Source organism: Gymnoscopelus braueri (assembly GCF_963280865.1).
Source record: "Gymnoscopelus braueri genome assembly, chromosome: 16".
Lineage (NCBI taxonomy): Eukaryota > Metazoa > Chordata > Actinopteri > Myctophiformes > Myctophidae > Gymnoscopelus > Gymnoscopelus braueri.
This window is the reverse complement of record NC_137616.1, coordinates 39241282-39258176: the sequence shown is the minus strand read 5'-3', so window position 1 is coordinate 39258176 and position 16895 is coordinate 39241282. Positions and strand designations below refer to the sequence as shown.

The following is a 16895-nucleotide window of genomic DNA, read 5'->3' as shown; positions in this document are numbered from 1 at the left end:
GTCAGGGAGGACAGATGCAGTGCTCCTCCAAATGGACCCCTGCCATTTGTACACTCTTGAGTCTTAAATTAACATTGAAGTTAATGATTTAACGTATGTTGCTATATCAGTGGTAGACCCCCATCTAAAAATATTTTGTTCCAGGGACCCCCAGAAGCAAATATTTGAGTTAAAAATGTTCGCTTTAAAATATACGATTTTTCAAAAATAGCAGATCTACAAGCTCGTAGCTCCTATGAGCTTGTAGATCTGCTATTTTTGAATAGCCAAACTGTAAAATAATGCTTTTTCGCTCAAATAAAAAAATCACACAGATGCAAATTGTATCAAACGGGGGGCCCTGACGTTTCTCAACGTCATGGGTCTGGGGACCACCAGGTGTCCAAAATGGACCATTACGGCTCTGTAACTCTTGAGAGTTCTGGAGTTGTAAACCCTGAGGGTTACAGACAGGTTAAGTCTCTCTCACACAATGTACCAAAGGCCTCCGCCATACAGTTCTCATTTGTTACACTCCCAGAGTTACAGACCCGTAAGGGACCCTGGACCCTACTTTGAGAAACGGTAGCCTAAAATACATTTTAAAACCGGGTTAGTAGTACAGAGGTTAGTTTGTACATACATAGAGATAAGGACTATATGAGATACTATTGTAGAGTCACTTCCAGACAGCCAGACAAAAGGGGGGGGGGCATACCATTTTGATCAGGCCTACAAGGTCAAGTTGTGGAAAGTGTGGAGGTCGGAGGTATGGGGGGGTTTGAGCAGTATGTTGCCCCAATTTGGTGGGGAAGAAGCGAGTAAGCGGGGGGTGGGGGGTGGCTGATGATGAGTCATGGTCGGGGGGTAGGGGGAGGGGTTGGGGTGCTAGGGGCCTTTCTCCTGTTGCCTCATTCACAACACATGCTCCACAGGACACTTAAAAGACACGAACTGGGATATGAGAGTGAATGAGAGCTCGGGAAGCGTTCCAAGTCGGCTTTATGAATGTCTAGACATAATGGAGAGAGGGGGGAGGAGGAGGAGGAGGGAGGAGGAAGGAGGGAGGAGGAGGAAAAAGGGATCAGCGGAACTTATTTTTCCCCCCTTGATGTTGTTGATTGAATGTTCCGAGTCTTGTGGCAGAGACAGTCACCAGTCCTCACAGGTTTCCCCTTTTCTCCCCCCCCCCCCCCACTCTCCTATCATTACGACTTACAGTACATCAGTGATTCCCAAACCTGTGGGACGGGACCCACTGGTGGGCCATGAGGACCTGACAAGTGGGCCCCCAAATAATTGGCAAAACACTAGGATTTTTCCCATAATATAAGATTAATATTAAATCAAATAATCAAATTAGTTTTCATGGTGATGCCAGTAAACAGGAACTTAAGGCATACTACAGTACGTTAGTTTAATTGATCCAAGCCGGAACACAATTGATTGATTATTGTGAAAATGCACCCGGCCCACCCATCTGACCACTTAACACAGGTTTTAGATTTCTTTTGGCTATTCAAAAATAGCAGATCTACAAGCTATTTTTGAAAAATCTGGAAGCTCTGAATATATATATATATATTTTAAAGCGAACATTTGTAACTCAAATCTTTGCTTCTGGGGGTCCACCAACGCTTTCCGGGATTTCCAAGTGGGCCCTGATCCAGAAAAGGTTGGGAAACCGCTGACTTGGAACTGTATAAATAGCGAGTGATGAGGTCACTGTGGCTACATCATGTGATTGGCTGGTGGATACAGCAGCAGCAAACACACAGGAGAATGTTTTGGTTGTTGCTCAAACGGTGACTTGTTCAGATTCGTCGCTCTCACACTGTCTGTCTGACTGAACGTTGACATGACCAAACAATGTATTTAATGGTTAACATTTGGAGTTTGTGTTGTTCTTGGCACACTTCCTAAGAGAAAATCATGTATGATGTATTTTATTTGTAAGTTGTTAGCCGCTGATTTAATTTAAAGGAAGGGGAAAAAATCAAGTTAAAGACAACAGAAAGAAAGAATACAAAAGCTTGAAACTAAATGCAGTGTATTGTGGGTAAAAGGGAGAAGAAATGGTTCACAGACCATGGAAATCAAGCAGTGGTGATCGTGAAAATGTGGAATGATTTTAAACAACACACATCTCTTATGGGGGGTCCTCGGCACAAAATCTTTTCAGATGGGGGTTCCGTGGGCCAAATACACATCAACATGGGGGGTCCTTCACAGGAAAACGTTTGGATTGCCACTGACCAACATGCCTCTCTCTCTCTCTCTCTCTTCCGTTCCCAGGCCCACCAGGTGAGAGCAGGACAGGCTCCACCGGTCCCGCAGGCTCCCCTGGACCTCGTGGTCCCGGGGGTCGCCAGGGCTTTGCAGGGCTCAGGGGGTCCACTGGCTCCCCTGGCTACTGCGACTCCTCGCAGTGTGTGGGTATTCCTTACAACGGACAAGGATACGGAGGTACGTGAGCATAATCTGAACTGGCACACACACGCACACACACACACACGCACACACAAGACCAGACTGCATCAGTGCATGAATATAATAATAATAATAATAATAATAATGGACAGTGTTTCCTCTGTGTTTTTCTGTAGCACTGGTACTTAGTGGGGATAATTTTAGCTTTAGATTGCAGAGCTCAAAATGTTCAATGTATACTGAAACACCAAAAGGGAAGAAAGACTTGTAAATGCACCGTTGCCAGACTGCTGAATTAATACAGAGGAAACGCTGGTCAGAAAATAACACGCGTGTAGAATTCAGTTGATTGAATTTTCCACTGCAGGGAACTAGACTAAACATAAACTAAACATTTGTACATGTACTAATGTTTAGTTGCTAGTATCGGTACTGTTCTGTACTCACACTGGTCGCACTACAGGTGCAATACACTTATATGCTCCAGTTAGCTTTCAATCAGAATCAAAGTGGGCTATATAGTACCCAATGTGATATGATTTTGTTAAAAAGTTAAAGCTCTATATTCTATATATAAGTGATAATTGCTTTAGAGTGTTTGTTCAGTAGCCGGGATCTCTCCAGCTCTTGTCGGGATTCCAATTTTATCCAATCAGGAGAGAGAACCCCACAACGATCATTTATCAGCTCAAATTTGGAAATAGTGTTCCAGTTCAAATTTGTCAGCCCTTTTATTGGTTTCATCACTTCCAATATCACTTGTTTATTGTGTATCCTGTATGAGTTCTCTCTCCTGAAATGTTTCGTTTACTGGAGAGATGGGGAGACCCGTTACTGAGCAAACAGTCTATAGCAATTATTGTGGAATATAGAACTATTTAAGACTATTTAACCCACAAATAGATGTCACTTACACCCCCTTAAAGTGCCAGCACACTTCATAGCGTATCTGATATCGGACTCAAATTGTGAACTAAAAACAAATAGACGAACATTACAATGAGCCAGTATGGGTACAGCACAGTGCACACGGGTGTGTGGGAAACCGAACGAAACCGATCTCAGTTGTTGTAGGGTGTTATGGACTGTCTCTCTTTTTTTTTACCTCACTGACACACCTCCCCCATCCCTCTCTGGCCTGTTTCAGGTTCACGATAGTAACCTCTCTAGGTCGCCTGTGCTGCTTTTCACTTTGACTTCCTGAAAAAAAGAAACACACACAAAAAAAAACACCGACCACACATATCGTCCGCTCTAGAGCTGTTTTCAAGGATAACCACCAAAGAAAACCCATTAACAAAAAAACTGTGCTGAAAAACAACAACAACAACAACACCATCAGCAGCAGCAGCAGCAGCAGGATGATGATGCTGGTACTAACAAGTAGAGCGAGTAGAAACAAGTAAAACAAACACACCGACGGGGTGATTGGCAGCAACCCTAGTGGCCTGTTTGCATCTTGACGTCCAAAGGGAACAAACAGAGAGCGACCTTCTGCCCGGGTGGAGGAGCTAGCATGCATACCACAACCAAACAAATATACTAACTAACACAAACCAGTGGATTTGTAGCGAGAGAAAAAAACCGCAACCGCAGCTACAAACTCCACCGCAAGCAAACTTCAGCTCCGTCAACAATCAGCTACGACAAAACAGCATTGTTTTAACGCCGTTTCATTTTCTCCAGGTGATGTCTGTACATAAATAACTAATGATGTTTGTGCCTTGTAAATGATGTTTGAGATCATGTCCACTAAAAACAATATTGTTTAACATCTGTAGTAGTACTGTAGTAGTAGTAGTAGTAGTAGTAGTTGATGCTTGTGCCTTGCAAACAACCCCCGCTGCTTGCTGAATGCCAACACGTTGAATGCCTCTTTTTTCCTCTCCTTTTTTTTTGGTGTTGTTCCTCTTCTACTGACGTAATAGTCTAATCTGCTCAGGGCCATATGCAGTCCAACGTTTTGTACATGTGACCCTGGAGGTTTTGGTTCCATTTGGTTGTTGTCATTCTTCGTGTACAAAGTAGCAGATTTGTCATTGTAGTAATTTCCTTTTGCTGTAGCGCTTTCCCAATGCCAAGCTATACTGCCCTACAAGTGTCGCTCGACAAAAAGTGACATTATTTTCAATCCTAGTTGGACCTGCAGTTGAAAATAAGTTACTGTTCGTCGAGCGAGGAAGTATACAGTGAATTAGCCTTAACCCATTAATACCTGGGACGTATCTGTGTCACTTTAGATTTCTTTGGCTATTCAAAAATAGCAGATATACAAGCTCATAGCGCGGCACCGAGTGCCGCGCTATGAGCTTGTAGATCTGCTATTTTTGAAAAATCGTGAAAAAAATATTTTTTATATATTTTTTCCAAAAACTAATAGGATTTAGAAAACATTATTGAATCGGCCTCAGGTCTTAATGGGTTAATTAATTTGGGCACACAGAGATTATAGAGATTGAGATTTCATAAGGTTTATAACCATAATGATCTATTCTCCTGTACCAACCATACCGTTTTGGTAGGTAAAGATATATATTTTTAGTTTCACTGTTGCTTTTCAGCTTTCTGGGGTCGTGTAGCACCAGTGCCTTTTTATGAGAACTAGGAACACAATCGCAATCAATAACAATCTCCAGGCTGGTGGTACAGTAGCAGAACACATACTTGAGTTTTCTTTTTATAGAGATATTTTGTGATATTTTTGTAAATGAATGAGCTGCAGAAGTTCTTTTTTAAGTGATGAAAGTCAAAGGCCTAATAATTTGCAATTTGTCGCATGGCCGCGTCGTAAGACTTAGAACGATACGTCATGTTGTTTTGCGCGACGAGGACGTGCATAAAATTACAAATTAGTGTGCTGCAAACGCAATTGTGCTAATGATTAAAAAAAAATGCACTGAACTGTTTACAAGTAATTTGCCAGTGCTGATGAGCTCAGTTCACCACCAGCAATTTTCACCACTTCAATTGTGTTACCTCGCTCATTAGGCTTACGCCTAATTCATGCTCCGTCATACGATTGCGCCGCGTGCCGAAAACAGCCGGCCTACATCGCTCCTGTGAGCTTGTAGGTCTGCAATGTTCGCCGCGCGACACAGTCGCACCACGAAGTCTAAATTAGGTTTCAGTAGGACAGAGGAAAATAAATGACTTGATTGCTGTTGCATGCTGAAATAAACGTTGCAAAATGTGCCACCCTTAATGCTCAATTGGCAAAAACCACTATCTCCGAGCAGACCCATACCGACCTGAGCCTGAAACCCACGTAGTCCCAATCCCTGAGGAGGATGAGGACTCGCAAAATGAGCGCCGAAAGAGATGATCAAGGAAGGCCCCCAAACGGATAGTATCATGAGATGTTCTCTCTTTGTTGTTTTGCTCTCTATACCTGTTTGTTGTGGCTATGTTCACAAAATGTTCACATGTTGTCACCCTTAACCACTTTGGGCATGTCATTATTGGCGAAGATTTTCAATATATTTTCAATTTTTGTCTTGTTTTCTGCTCTTTATTTTCAATTAAAAAAAATAGCATTTTCCATTTTTCAAAAATAGTGAAAACATCTAAAAGCTTGTCTATTTTTGAAAATATTTGAAAGTATAAAATAGGGCTTAAGTGGTTAAGGGATATGCACATTTGATGCAAAGTCAAAAAGAAAATGGGGTTTGATACCTCGCCTTTTATTTGGTAAAACCTTGAATGCCTATATGTGAATATTTGTCTTTTGTTGTTGGGAGGGCAGGGATGTTTGATTTTATGTTTCTGGTGGAGATAAAGGGGATGAGGTGGGGCAAGGGAGTTATTTTAAAGGAAAAAAAGAAAGAAAGAAAAAAACCCTGTGAGCTTTCTCTCTTTTGTTTTCCTGTGTTTTCCAGCCTGTAACATATTTGCATCAACTACAGTAAGTGTTGAACCATGCACTCTTCATGACCAAGCCAGTGATAGTATTTAGAAGAAAGGGAAAAGCAATGTTTGTTCTCTTATGTTGGGGCATCATTAGATGAGACTTTTTTTTCTTTTCAACCACATTTCATTCAGTGTCATAAAATCCATAACATTGCCTTTTTCCATATTTGTTTTGTTTTTAGCTCTGCCTAACTTAAAGATATAGTCTTGCTCATTCAGTGTGCCTTCAAAGGAGTTTCAGTTTTCATTATTGCAGTTAGACAACAGCTTTCATTTTGTATCTTTGACTAAATATTTATCAGTTTTCCCTTATCCAGTCACAGCTGATTTTACCAAAGGTGGAATTGCATGTCTGTGGTGTATATTTAGTATGTTTGTTTTTTGTTTTGTTTTTCCGACCAGAATATAGTTGTTGTCATTGTTGTTTTTATCAATATCGGATGCAGTTGGAATCTGTGTGCAAGACTATGGACATGGTATTGCTGTTTCATGTATTTTAACTGCAGATTGTGAATCCCACAGCCTAATTTTCTTATTTATTTCTGAAAACAGAAGAGGCATTTTTCAATAAAACTACTGAAAATTTACAGCCAGTGTCGTTTTGTGTGAATTCTAACCATTCGTCCTCATTGTTAATGTTATAGTTTGCGATAACCATAGGTGCGCGCAGGTGTGTGAAAATAGCCAATCTTTAAGCTCTCTCAGCTTGTAGATCAGCTATTTTTGGTGTGCAACCCCGCGTGCAACTATTGCTGTCCAGTGTATGACTCAAGGACTAACAAATATGACAGCCACTGCTACATAACTTTGTCAATGCTGGATCTGGATCTGTTTGGCAGAGAATATTGTGATTTTTGGTTTTATGGTCCCTAAACCCAGTCAAGTAATTAGAACTGGCTTCATCCGATTAGTTCACCACTTTTTCCCCTCTTTGGATATTTTCCTTCTGAATCATTCTTATGAACATAAAGCTTAATGGCTAAGTACCCAAATAAGACCCACTAATCTGCCGTAAGCTACAAACATCAATCCACAATCTTAAAACTACATGGAGACAACTAAACTGTTTCTCTGGTTATTTTAAGTTTTGCTAGTGTGACTCATTTGTAGCTAATGGTTGCTAAGAAACAAATAGGTGGCAACATCATGCCTATTCAAAGTTCTTACAATAACTCTTTCCACAAAAAGAATATTTCTGAAACCCAGTGGTGGATGCATTCGAAAATGCAATACAATCAATATACTGTACGTACAAATGCATTGCAAGTATACAGTAGCTGGTTTTGAATGCTAGACATCTACAATGTACATTTAGAGGACAACATTGTACCAAGTGAATTCAATACCCTCTGTGTGTGACAAGAAAAACACGCACAGACAGACACACAGTAGATAGATTGGTTGATTGATCGATCTCATCATAGTAGTATGCTGTTTCGGTAGTTTTATAACTTTACACTACACTCCCGTAACCTACTTAAAATGACATTGATATATCAAGAGATATGTGGGAATATCTGTTGACTAAACACAATGCTGTAATTGCTGTTGAATGATACTTTAACAGTGTGCAATGCCTCTGTTGAACCTGGATTTAAAAGCATTTGGACTGCAGCCAAAAGATAGTTTTATGGATTCAAGACTAAACAATGAACTCAGCTTTCCCTGACTCATGTTTTACAGCAACACATGGAAAGGAGAACAAGAACATGTTTCCATGAATGATCGCGGCAATTGAGCTTGATAGAAAATATCAACGTTGTTATATTTTTTCATCAGCTGTGATCTAATTGGAAAGGGATGGGCTAGTCAGCGGAATGGCCTTGTTCTGAGAATCACTCTTATCAACAGCTTTGAAGTCCCTACCCGGGCCTTGAAAAAGAATGCAGAATAAGATGCAATCATCTCATGGGGGGGGGGGGGGGGGGGGGACACAAACCATATCCTTGCACGATGAAATGTTTCAGGCCGTTTCTTGGTTCGTGCCCCAGATGATTGAAGCTATGAAACGCCCTTTGCTTTGAACCTGGCGAAATGAAACAAATTGATCAAAGACACTTCAAAGGCTGTAAATGCCATAACTCAGTGGTTCTCAAACCTTTTAATTTCAAGGACCCCCATAGCTAACATTTGTACACTCTCAAGAGTCACAGACCTGTAAGGGTCCATTTAGAACCCCGCCCTGAAGTAACCCTGAGGGTCCTTGGAACTCACTTTGAGAACCACTCTAAATGCTATAACTCATAATGACTCATAGAGCTGTTGTCAATTCTGTTCACGACAACGTGGGCGGTATTGATACATACGTTGATAATAGTATACTAGTATACATGGGGCATATTATATATGGATGGATATTTCATTCATTTAATGAACACATTCATTTCCATCACACGAAGTATAGAAAATGTCCTGGAAAGCAGGTTGAGAAGGCAGGAGTTTCACACTCGTTGAGTAGATACTAATGGTTGCAAAATGCATGAACCTGTGTGGGCCAGTGAGGCTGCACACACTGCAGCACGTTGTCTGGAAGCCGCAGCCAGCGACATTTTGCAAGCCATTCCTGGACAGTGTCTGAGAGACAGTACAGAGCTCAGTAACTGCACTTCGGCTCTGAGCTCGCGTGCCTACCTTCAGCCAACACCTGGTCACGAAGCCTCATTCGTCAACGAGGGCAGTCTTTGATTAATGGCTCACCACCGTTTTATAAATACTGATCCACTCAAAGTATGTTTTGAAAGTGACAGCGCTTTCACTCAAATCATAATTTGTTTGATTGCCATATACAGTACGTAGTAGCAGGAGTGTCAAACTTGGATGCATTGCATACGAGACAAAAGGATTAGACGCAATCCATCAATATTTTTGTGTGTAATCACATCTTCGGGGGTTTGCCGACTGCATAAAGGGAGATGGTAATGTGTTGGTGCAGACCATAAAGGGAGAAGGATGAGGGTAGCTTTCAACACAATGTTGTCGTAGACCAGTGTTTATGTGTTGCCGTTAAGTGCAATAGAAACTCATCTTCAGTCTGGGGTTTTTGAGGTACTTAGCAGAGCTATAAACTCACTGAGTCTTGCTATGGCCAGGAATGACCTCATGGAAAGAGTCAGGAGAGGTTTGGCATGTGTTGTGGTGTCTCTGTCGGTCTGTGGAGAGGTGTTGCAGCTACTCTGCAGCACTGATGTGCACAGTGTCTGACAGTAAGCTGAGGTACAGTAAGTTAACTAGATGCTGGACTACTGTACAGAGACTACTAGAATTGGAAACGTGCCACTGTGCACTGCACAGTCCTGTGAAGCCAAAGCACCAAAAAAAAACTAGTCTTAGAGAACCGATAAAAAACTAGAAAAGGTGCTCCTCGGAGCACAGGTCTCCGCCAGGTCAGGTACAGTAGGTTATTGTGGCCTCCTGGTGGCGTTATAACAGGCCAATGTGAAAAGGGTGCCGTTTTCTTCTTAGGCCTTTCACGGCAATCGGACACTGCATTCATGATTTGGGGTATTTTGTTCCAAAAATGTGTTTTACTAAATTAGACCTGCTGGTGGCGCTATAACAGGCCCATGTGAAGAATTTGGGCAGAGGTTCTGAATTGGCATCCAGGGAGTGTGTGTACACAGTTTCGCCGCGACCGTGCCAACGGTGCCGGAGATTAGCTGTGTGCCCTGTCCGCGGACGGACAGGACACACGGACGCCTCGCGGACGGACAGGACACACGGACGCCATGCCTTTCGGCCTGGCGGAGACAAAAATACCGATCTACAAGCTCAAAACGCGCCGTGTAGATCGCCAATGTTTGATGTTCCCTCCAGAATATAGTCATGCTCAATCAGGTTTAATAATAATACATCAAATTTATATAGCGCTTTTCTTAGTAGGCGTACCCAAAGTCGCTTCAATTTTTTTTAAGTGCAAAGAAAAAAACATTAAGCTATGACTAAGGCAGAAAGGGAGATTTGAATTAGGCGGGGAAAGCGAGACTGAAAAGGTGGGTTCAAGTGGTTGAAAGACCACTTCACCCATTTCTTATACTGTATCTTCATATAATTGGTCCTCACTAACACTCATTATAAGAGGGCACCATTTCTGTCTATTCGGTCTGAAGAGCAGTTCAGAAACCTGCCTAACCAGCGACATCGTCACTAGGCAGGTCTGGTCATTTCAAACAATTTGTTTTTTTAATTAATGCAAGAACAATTACATTTATTTCAGTGTGCTAACTTTCCAGGAAGAGAGAGAGCTGTATTTTCTATTAGCTTTGGAATCCCCATCAATGATGTCATTGGCAGACAGGTTTCTGAACTGTCCATAGTGCACCACTGAGTCACAGTCAGGCTGTGCTATAGAGACACACGGCCGGAAGCGGAAGGCCTACAAATCCACGCCCACTTTTGACACTCGGGGTCCGTTAGAACGATGAACTGCAGCTCTCAATGCAATCTCTATGAGAGGCATTGTAAAATACCGTCATTTCACTGGTTAACTACTGAGGCTGTAGCGATTTTTTTTGTGTTCTAATAATCTGTCCCATTTGTTTAATTTGTCCTTTTTAATGTCCCATATCTTTCATCTCGATATACTACCCACAATATACTATAATATACTCCATCAGTATGTCAAAACCGCTAGCATCGGAGATCCAGACTTTAAGTGGTCGCATCACGGACGCATCCCTTGAGGTTTTCAATACCCAGAAAACTGGCGAAAGTGGCCGTTTTCAATAGGTTTTGGTCATTATCTCTGGAACAGAAGGTCCAATCTGCTCAGTTCAAAGCTTGTTGGATGCGTGACTTTGAGGACATTAAGCACGCAATGACACATTTTCGGGTTATTTTTTTTTTTAGGGGAGGCGAGATCTTAGTTGGGCAGGCGACCGCCTCTCCTGCCTCTACTACAGTGGGGTACGCTGTCGGTCGGCGCTCGGCGCTCGTAAAGACAGTGATGTCACTGAAATGCCTGTCTGCTGTCTACCCTCTGCTGTGTTAGCATTATGGGTAACTCGTTAAAGTGGCAAATTAAATGTGAAACACATCAACTATTAAGAAAACAAGAAGATATGTTGACAAAGACACTCCATACATTTGGAAACATATTTTTATTTAAATCAATATCGTCTCCAGTTAATGTACGAATATTTCAAAAGTAGGCTAATTCTCATATCCTCTCATAGGGATTGCATTGGCAGCTGCAGTTCATCGTTCTAACGGACCTCGAGTAGCGGCGCTGTCTCAAAAGTGGGCGTGAAATTTGTAGTCCCCGTGTGTCTCTATGCTAGACACAGCAGCATTGTGACAAAACACTGAGCCTCTGTTCTGAGCTGTTGTGCACGTCAGGCGTTTCTATCTGGCCGCTGCGCGACACCATCATACGACACATTATAACATAGAGCTTAAATGGTTACATTTTTACAAGATATTTGCAAGAAGCCCTCGACTCCAGCGAGATAATGCAACGTTATTTTATAAGATGGAGCCTTCCACTGGAATCCATGAGTAATACTAAAGGCAATGAGTGTAATCACATGGAGAGTCAATAAAACTAGAGCTAATGATTTATACTGTATATAAAGATAGTCATGAATTTGACCGTGACTTTGGGGTGTACTGGAAGAGCTACACCACCATGTGAAAAAAAAAGAAACCTGCTTTAATAGGATGATTTCTGGCATGGAACACATGTCTGGGTTCACTATTAAACTTATGAAGCATCTCAAGACCTGTGCTTACAAATTGGTTTTGTTTATTACAGTTATACTTCATATGTTTTGGGTTTGTTGATGTGATTTTTTTTTTAAAACACTTTTACCCTGGTATCCCCATTTTGGGCCTGTCATTAGGCAAACATTTCCAACATTTTCTCAGAAATGTATTTTCTCTGGAATTCATATAAATAATTGGATGGAAAACAGGCTTTATGCTCCTACCATCATAACCAATAATGATGCCTTTATCTTACTTCTAATTACACAACCTTTTTTATGTGTATTGTCATTTCTTGTATTAAAAAACTCAGATAATGTAACAAATTTAAACAGGGTTTCGTAATATTTGTATCCGCTTAATCATAAAGAAAGTATAGTGGAGTCATAGAGTTCAAACAGTGGGTGCCATACCGCAAAATAAGGACTGGCCTCCAATATGGAACAAGACATTAGTAATACTGACATGAATGCTACTGTGTAAAACATGTCCAAACGTTTTCCATAGAGATGAGGGAAAATCCATGTCCATTGTAGCATTTACCCCCGCTGTAAATCATACTAGTACACTGTAATAAATGCTACAGGGTCATTAAACAGGTATACTATGTGAAAACTATGACTCACAAAACCCCCTCTGTGTTGAGCCTTGACACAAAGAGTGTGTGGTTGCGTGTTAGTGTGTGTGTGTGTGTGTGTGTGTGTGTGTGTGTGTGTGTGTGTGTGTGTGTGTGTGTGTGTGTGTGTTTGTGTGCGTCTGTGTGTTCCTGTGTGGCTGTCCATCTGTGTCTCTTTGTGTGCACGTGTGCGCCTGTCTGTTTGTGTCTGAATTAATTTCCATATCCACATACACGACTCATATTGTAAAAACGTGTATTTTATGAACTATGTTACAGAGTTGCGCTGGGTCCTTCGCAGCACGACTCTGACCGTCCGTGAACCTCGACGGTATGAACCTCGCAGTATCTCCTCCACATGCTACAGAAGGCCAACAAAAACCATGAAGCTCCACGCCCTTTAACCTGTTCATGTCCACAGTTTCAGACAGCTGCAGTGGTTTGCTGGACACCTGGGTGCATTTTTTTTGTTTCTGGGCTAGAGCTAGCTAGCTACTATTAAATGTAGCTCTTCTAAGTATAAAGTTTTAGCACTCTATAAGTCCAAGCATTCTATAATTCTAAAACAGTCAGCCTCTCATAAATTTAAAAGATTAGTTAAGTGATAACAGAGGATTTTTGGAAGACAGCATCATGGGTGCTGGGAAAATAATATATAATGTCCATGCAGAAGATGAATGCATAAGCCCAAGTTTATTCAGAAGAGTATCAGCTCATCTCATCCCAAATATCTCCACCAGAACTCCCTTCATGTTACAATGTCACCCTTCTTAGTTAAGGAGGAAGCACAACACAGGAATTCACAAAAATTAGGCGTCATAGACCATATTCACACAGCGGCCATATTGGAATTTAACATTGAAAGTGCCGCCACCCGGGGTGGCTACTTTCATTGACTTCATAGAAACATGGCCGCCGTGTGAATATGGTCTATACCCCCCTGGCCAGGGCAAACCAGGCTTTGTTTATACAGGTGGGATGTGGCCCTCTTATCTCCTCATCAAAGGAGTGACACTTCTCCACAACAGCGGGTGTGGAGCAAATGGAATCTCAATATGCATCAATATTACAGTCCAATTATCGCCATAACGTTCGGTTACGCTGCAACCTTTGTTCTCTGAGTGAAGAGACTATCTCTCCACCTAACATATTTCATATGTACAGTGGTGGAAAAAGTACTCATATTTCTTACTTAAGTTAAAGTATCAATACTGCATTGTAGAAATACTCTGCTGCAGGTAAAAGTCCGGAATTCAAAATTTACTTGAGTAAAAATACAAAAGTATTGGTATCAAAATGTACTTCAAGTAACAAAAGTAAAAGTACTAAAATGTTTGAAAATAGCAGCTCTACAAGCTCACAACGCGTCGCGATGCAACGCGCTGTGAGCTTGTAGATCTGCTATTTTCAAATAGCCTAGGTATAAAATAGGGCTAAAGTGGTTAATGTATGTTTTATAATGTGATAATTTATATCTGCAAAGTAACTAGTAACTAAAGTTTTCAAATAATTGTAGTGGAGTAAAAGTACAATATTTGCCTCTGAGATGTAGTGGAGTAGAAGTAAAAGTATAGACAATTGGAAATACTCCAGTAAAGTAAAAGTACCTAAAAAAGTACAGTACTTGAGTACATGTACTTAGTTACTTTACACCACTGCATATACTGTATGTATGGGGAATGACTCCACCTCATACATAATATGAAATTATGTTGGGTGGAGAGATGGTCTCGATACGACAGAGAACGTTCGGTTACGTTGTAACCTTTGTTCTCTGAGTGAAGAGTGGTTTGTGCATTGCCATTTGTAAATTCAAAGTGCTGTGCTCCCAGAGCACACTCAGTGTGCAGTGCACACTGACCACTTCCAATGACAAGCCGGGTTGTCCGGAGTCTGAACAATGGCGGAGGAAGAAGTAATTGCAAAATGCTTGCTTGGTACTACTTGACAGTATTCAACATTGCTACAATGTAACAAAAATAATACTCATGCTAATGAGTATCTCCTCCTCCTTTTTCTTTTTGAAGCTTAGTACTCAATACTGGTAGCTTCTTGTGCGTTGCATCTCTCCAAAGCATTAATATAGAGTTTTACAACTACAATTTGGTTTTCAGACAAGCATTCCCAGCTTTTTGACGCAGCTGGCACGCACCTCAGACGAGGTGCACTGACAAACACCGAATGAGAGCCTCACAGTTTGCAATGCCTTTTCTGGTTAACGAGCTTTTAGCGTGACCTCTATGAAATAGTATTTCGAGTGCAGAATTTCAAGCGAAAACTCTCGGAGCAGAAAGTCGTCATGACATACAGTGGTGACATAGGAGGTGTTTGAAGGCCTAAAGGCTTTAACCTTTCCATTTGTGCAATCTTAAAAAATACCACAGCTCAAATTCATGTCTTGTCTGGGGATTTGGTTGGTGGGTTAGCTAATGCTCCGTAGCACCCGTGGTCAGCTTTATTAATCTTTAGGTATGGAGACGTCAGTCTTTGGATATGATTACATAAGACATCGGAGTAGCATATAATCAGACACTCCAAAGCAAATGGCAAGTTTACGCAGTGTGACTGAGTCATGTAATCCAATGAAAGTTCGATGAAAGTCTGGACTGGAGTATTCCATGAGGCACAGAATTTCACTGCTATTACAGCAACATATCGTCACTGTCGGGCAGAAACCTTGTATCTCCATATTTCAACTTTTTATGGTTTTTGTTTTGTAAATGAATTAAATGCAAGTGTGTACAGGTTATGGTTTCCATTTCCTGAAAAGTACGTTTTGGAACTACAAGGTTTCTACTTTGACAGCGATGATATTCTTTCACCATTTTAGAAAATCTCACACTCTTAAGGTCATTACACACCAGCGATTATGCGAATATATGCAAAATTCAGACTCGTTCCGAATAATTAAAAGACGCCTTTTCGCTTCGCTTTTTCACTTTTTCGCTCCATGGAAGCTTGCATTGACTTTATAAGGTTTAAAAAAAAAACGTATTATTCGCATGAAAAATTCGCCCCCGGTGTGTAAGGGGCTTTAGGTTTGGATCTACGTACATGAAGCACACGGTAGGAAATCATACACCGGCAAAAGAGGCTGTTTGGTAGCGTCTCTGAGCCAATGCCCCACACCGCAAGTATATTGTGGAGTGTCGCTAGCCAACCGCCTGTCAGGTAAGCACCTCAACGGGGGAGACAAGTGGGACAGAGGCAGAGCCCAGCCAAGAAGACCACGCCCCAGTATGGGACGCGTCACCGAGGGACGCTACTTGCCAATCTACCTGCTCAATCAAGCTGATTTGGGCGCACCTGCCCAGGCCAGCTGGGAGCCCACACTATGAAGAAAAACAGTGTCTCTGCCTCAGTATTCACTGGTACTCTCCACGTTGACCAGACGGGTGCTCAGGCTTTAAGCGATAACCTCCACTTATTCTCCTCCTTATTTCTAGGTGTTTAAGCTACAGACTAACGTAGTGCTTTCTGTTCTAGGCAACATAGGACCCTGCTGAAGTCTAATGGAAATGTGCATGGAAAGGGTGCATGGACAAACGCATGGAAAAGCGCATGGCACAAACCCCGATTGGGAAGAACCTATGTTTGAACTGACCTTATTTATTTTGCTTATGGAGCTCTCCTCCATTACCTCTGCGCCATTATTCTCTAAATCAATGCCCATTTAAGGCTTTCAACATACTGTCTCTGAGTGTTGGTTTGGTTCAGACTTCACAGCAGTGGCGTAGCCACGGGTGGGCATAGGTAGGCCTGGGCCCACCCATTTGGTTTTTCTGCCCACCCCCCAAAAATAATAATAAAAAAACATTAAAAAAATATATATATTTTTTTTTTCTTCTATTTTTCATATCATATTCAGCCATTTTGATAACAGTGTATATATAGGTATCCGAAATCCGTCACAAACCTGTGAAAAAAGTGTCTAAAACGGCTAATAACTGCACATTTTCGCGCACGTCCGGCCGCACGTGCACGCGCGTTGCGCGCGCGTACATGTGTGCCCACCCGCAACTCCCGAGGCCCAGCCTCGGCTAGCGTTCTGGCTACGCCACTGCTTCACAGTATGCTAGTAGCTACATCGTTGGGATTTAAATCCCTGACACTTGGCCCTGGCAGTGATATTACTCTTCATATTAAGCTACATGGAACACTAAATCCGGCTGAACATGACAGAACCACTAACTCTGACAGTGTTTGAGTCAGTGTTCGAGTCATGCATGATTGAGGGTAATTTAGTGCCAGTACCATGTTTTCA

At 41.7% G+C, this 16895-nt stretch overlaps 1 protein-coding gene across 3 annotated transcripts in view; it reads left to right on the top strand.

Moving 5' to 3' along the window:
• Nucleotides 1-6902, top strand: part of col12a1b (collagen, type XII, alpha 1b) — a 142302-nt gene extending 135400 nt beyond the window's left edge. For 2 of the 3 annotated variants that reach the window (XM_080453537.1, XM_080453536.1), the window contains 2 exons: nucleotides 2275-2445; nucleotides 5646-6902. In XM_080453537.1, the coding sequence (XP_080309663.1) occupies nucleotides 2275-2445; nucleotides 5646-5731 (257 nt within the window). In that variant the 3' untranslated portion in view covers nucleotides 5732-6902. Of the gene's footprint in view, nucleotides 1-2274; nucleotides 2446-3556; nucleotides 4635-5645 lie in introns of those variants that run through there. The other variant, XM_080453538.1, reaches the window with a different exon arrangement.
• The last annotated feature ends 9993 nt before the right edge of the window (nucleotides 6903-16895 follow it).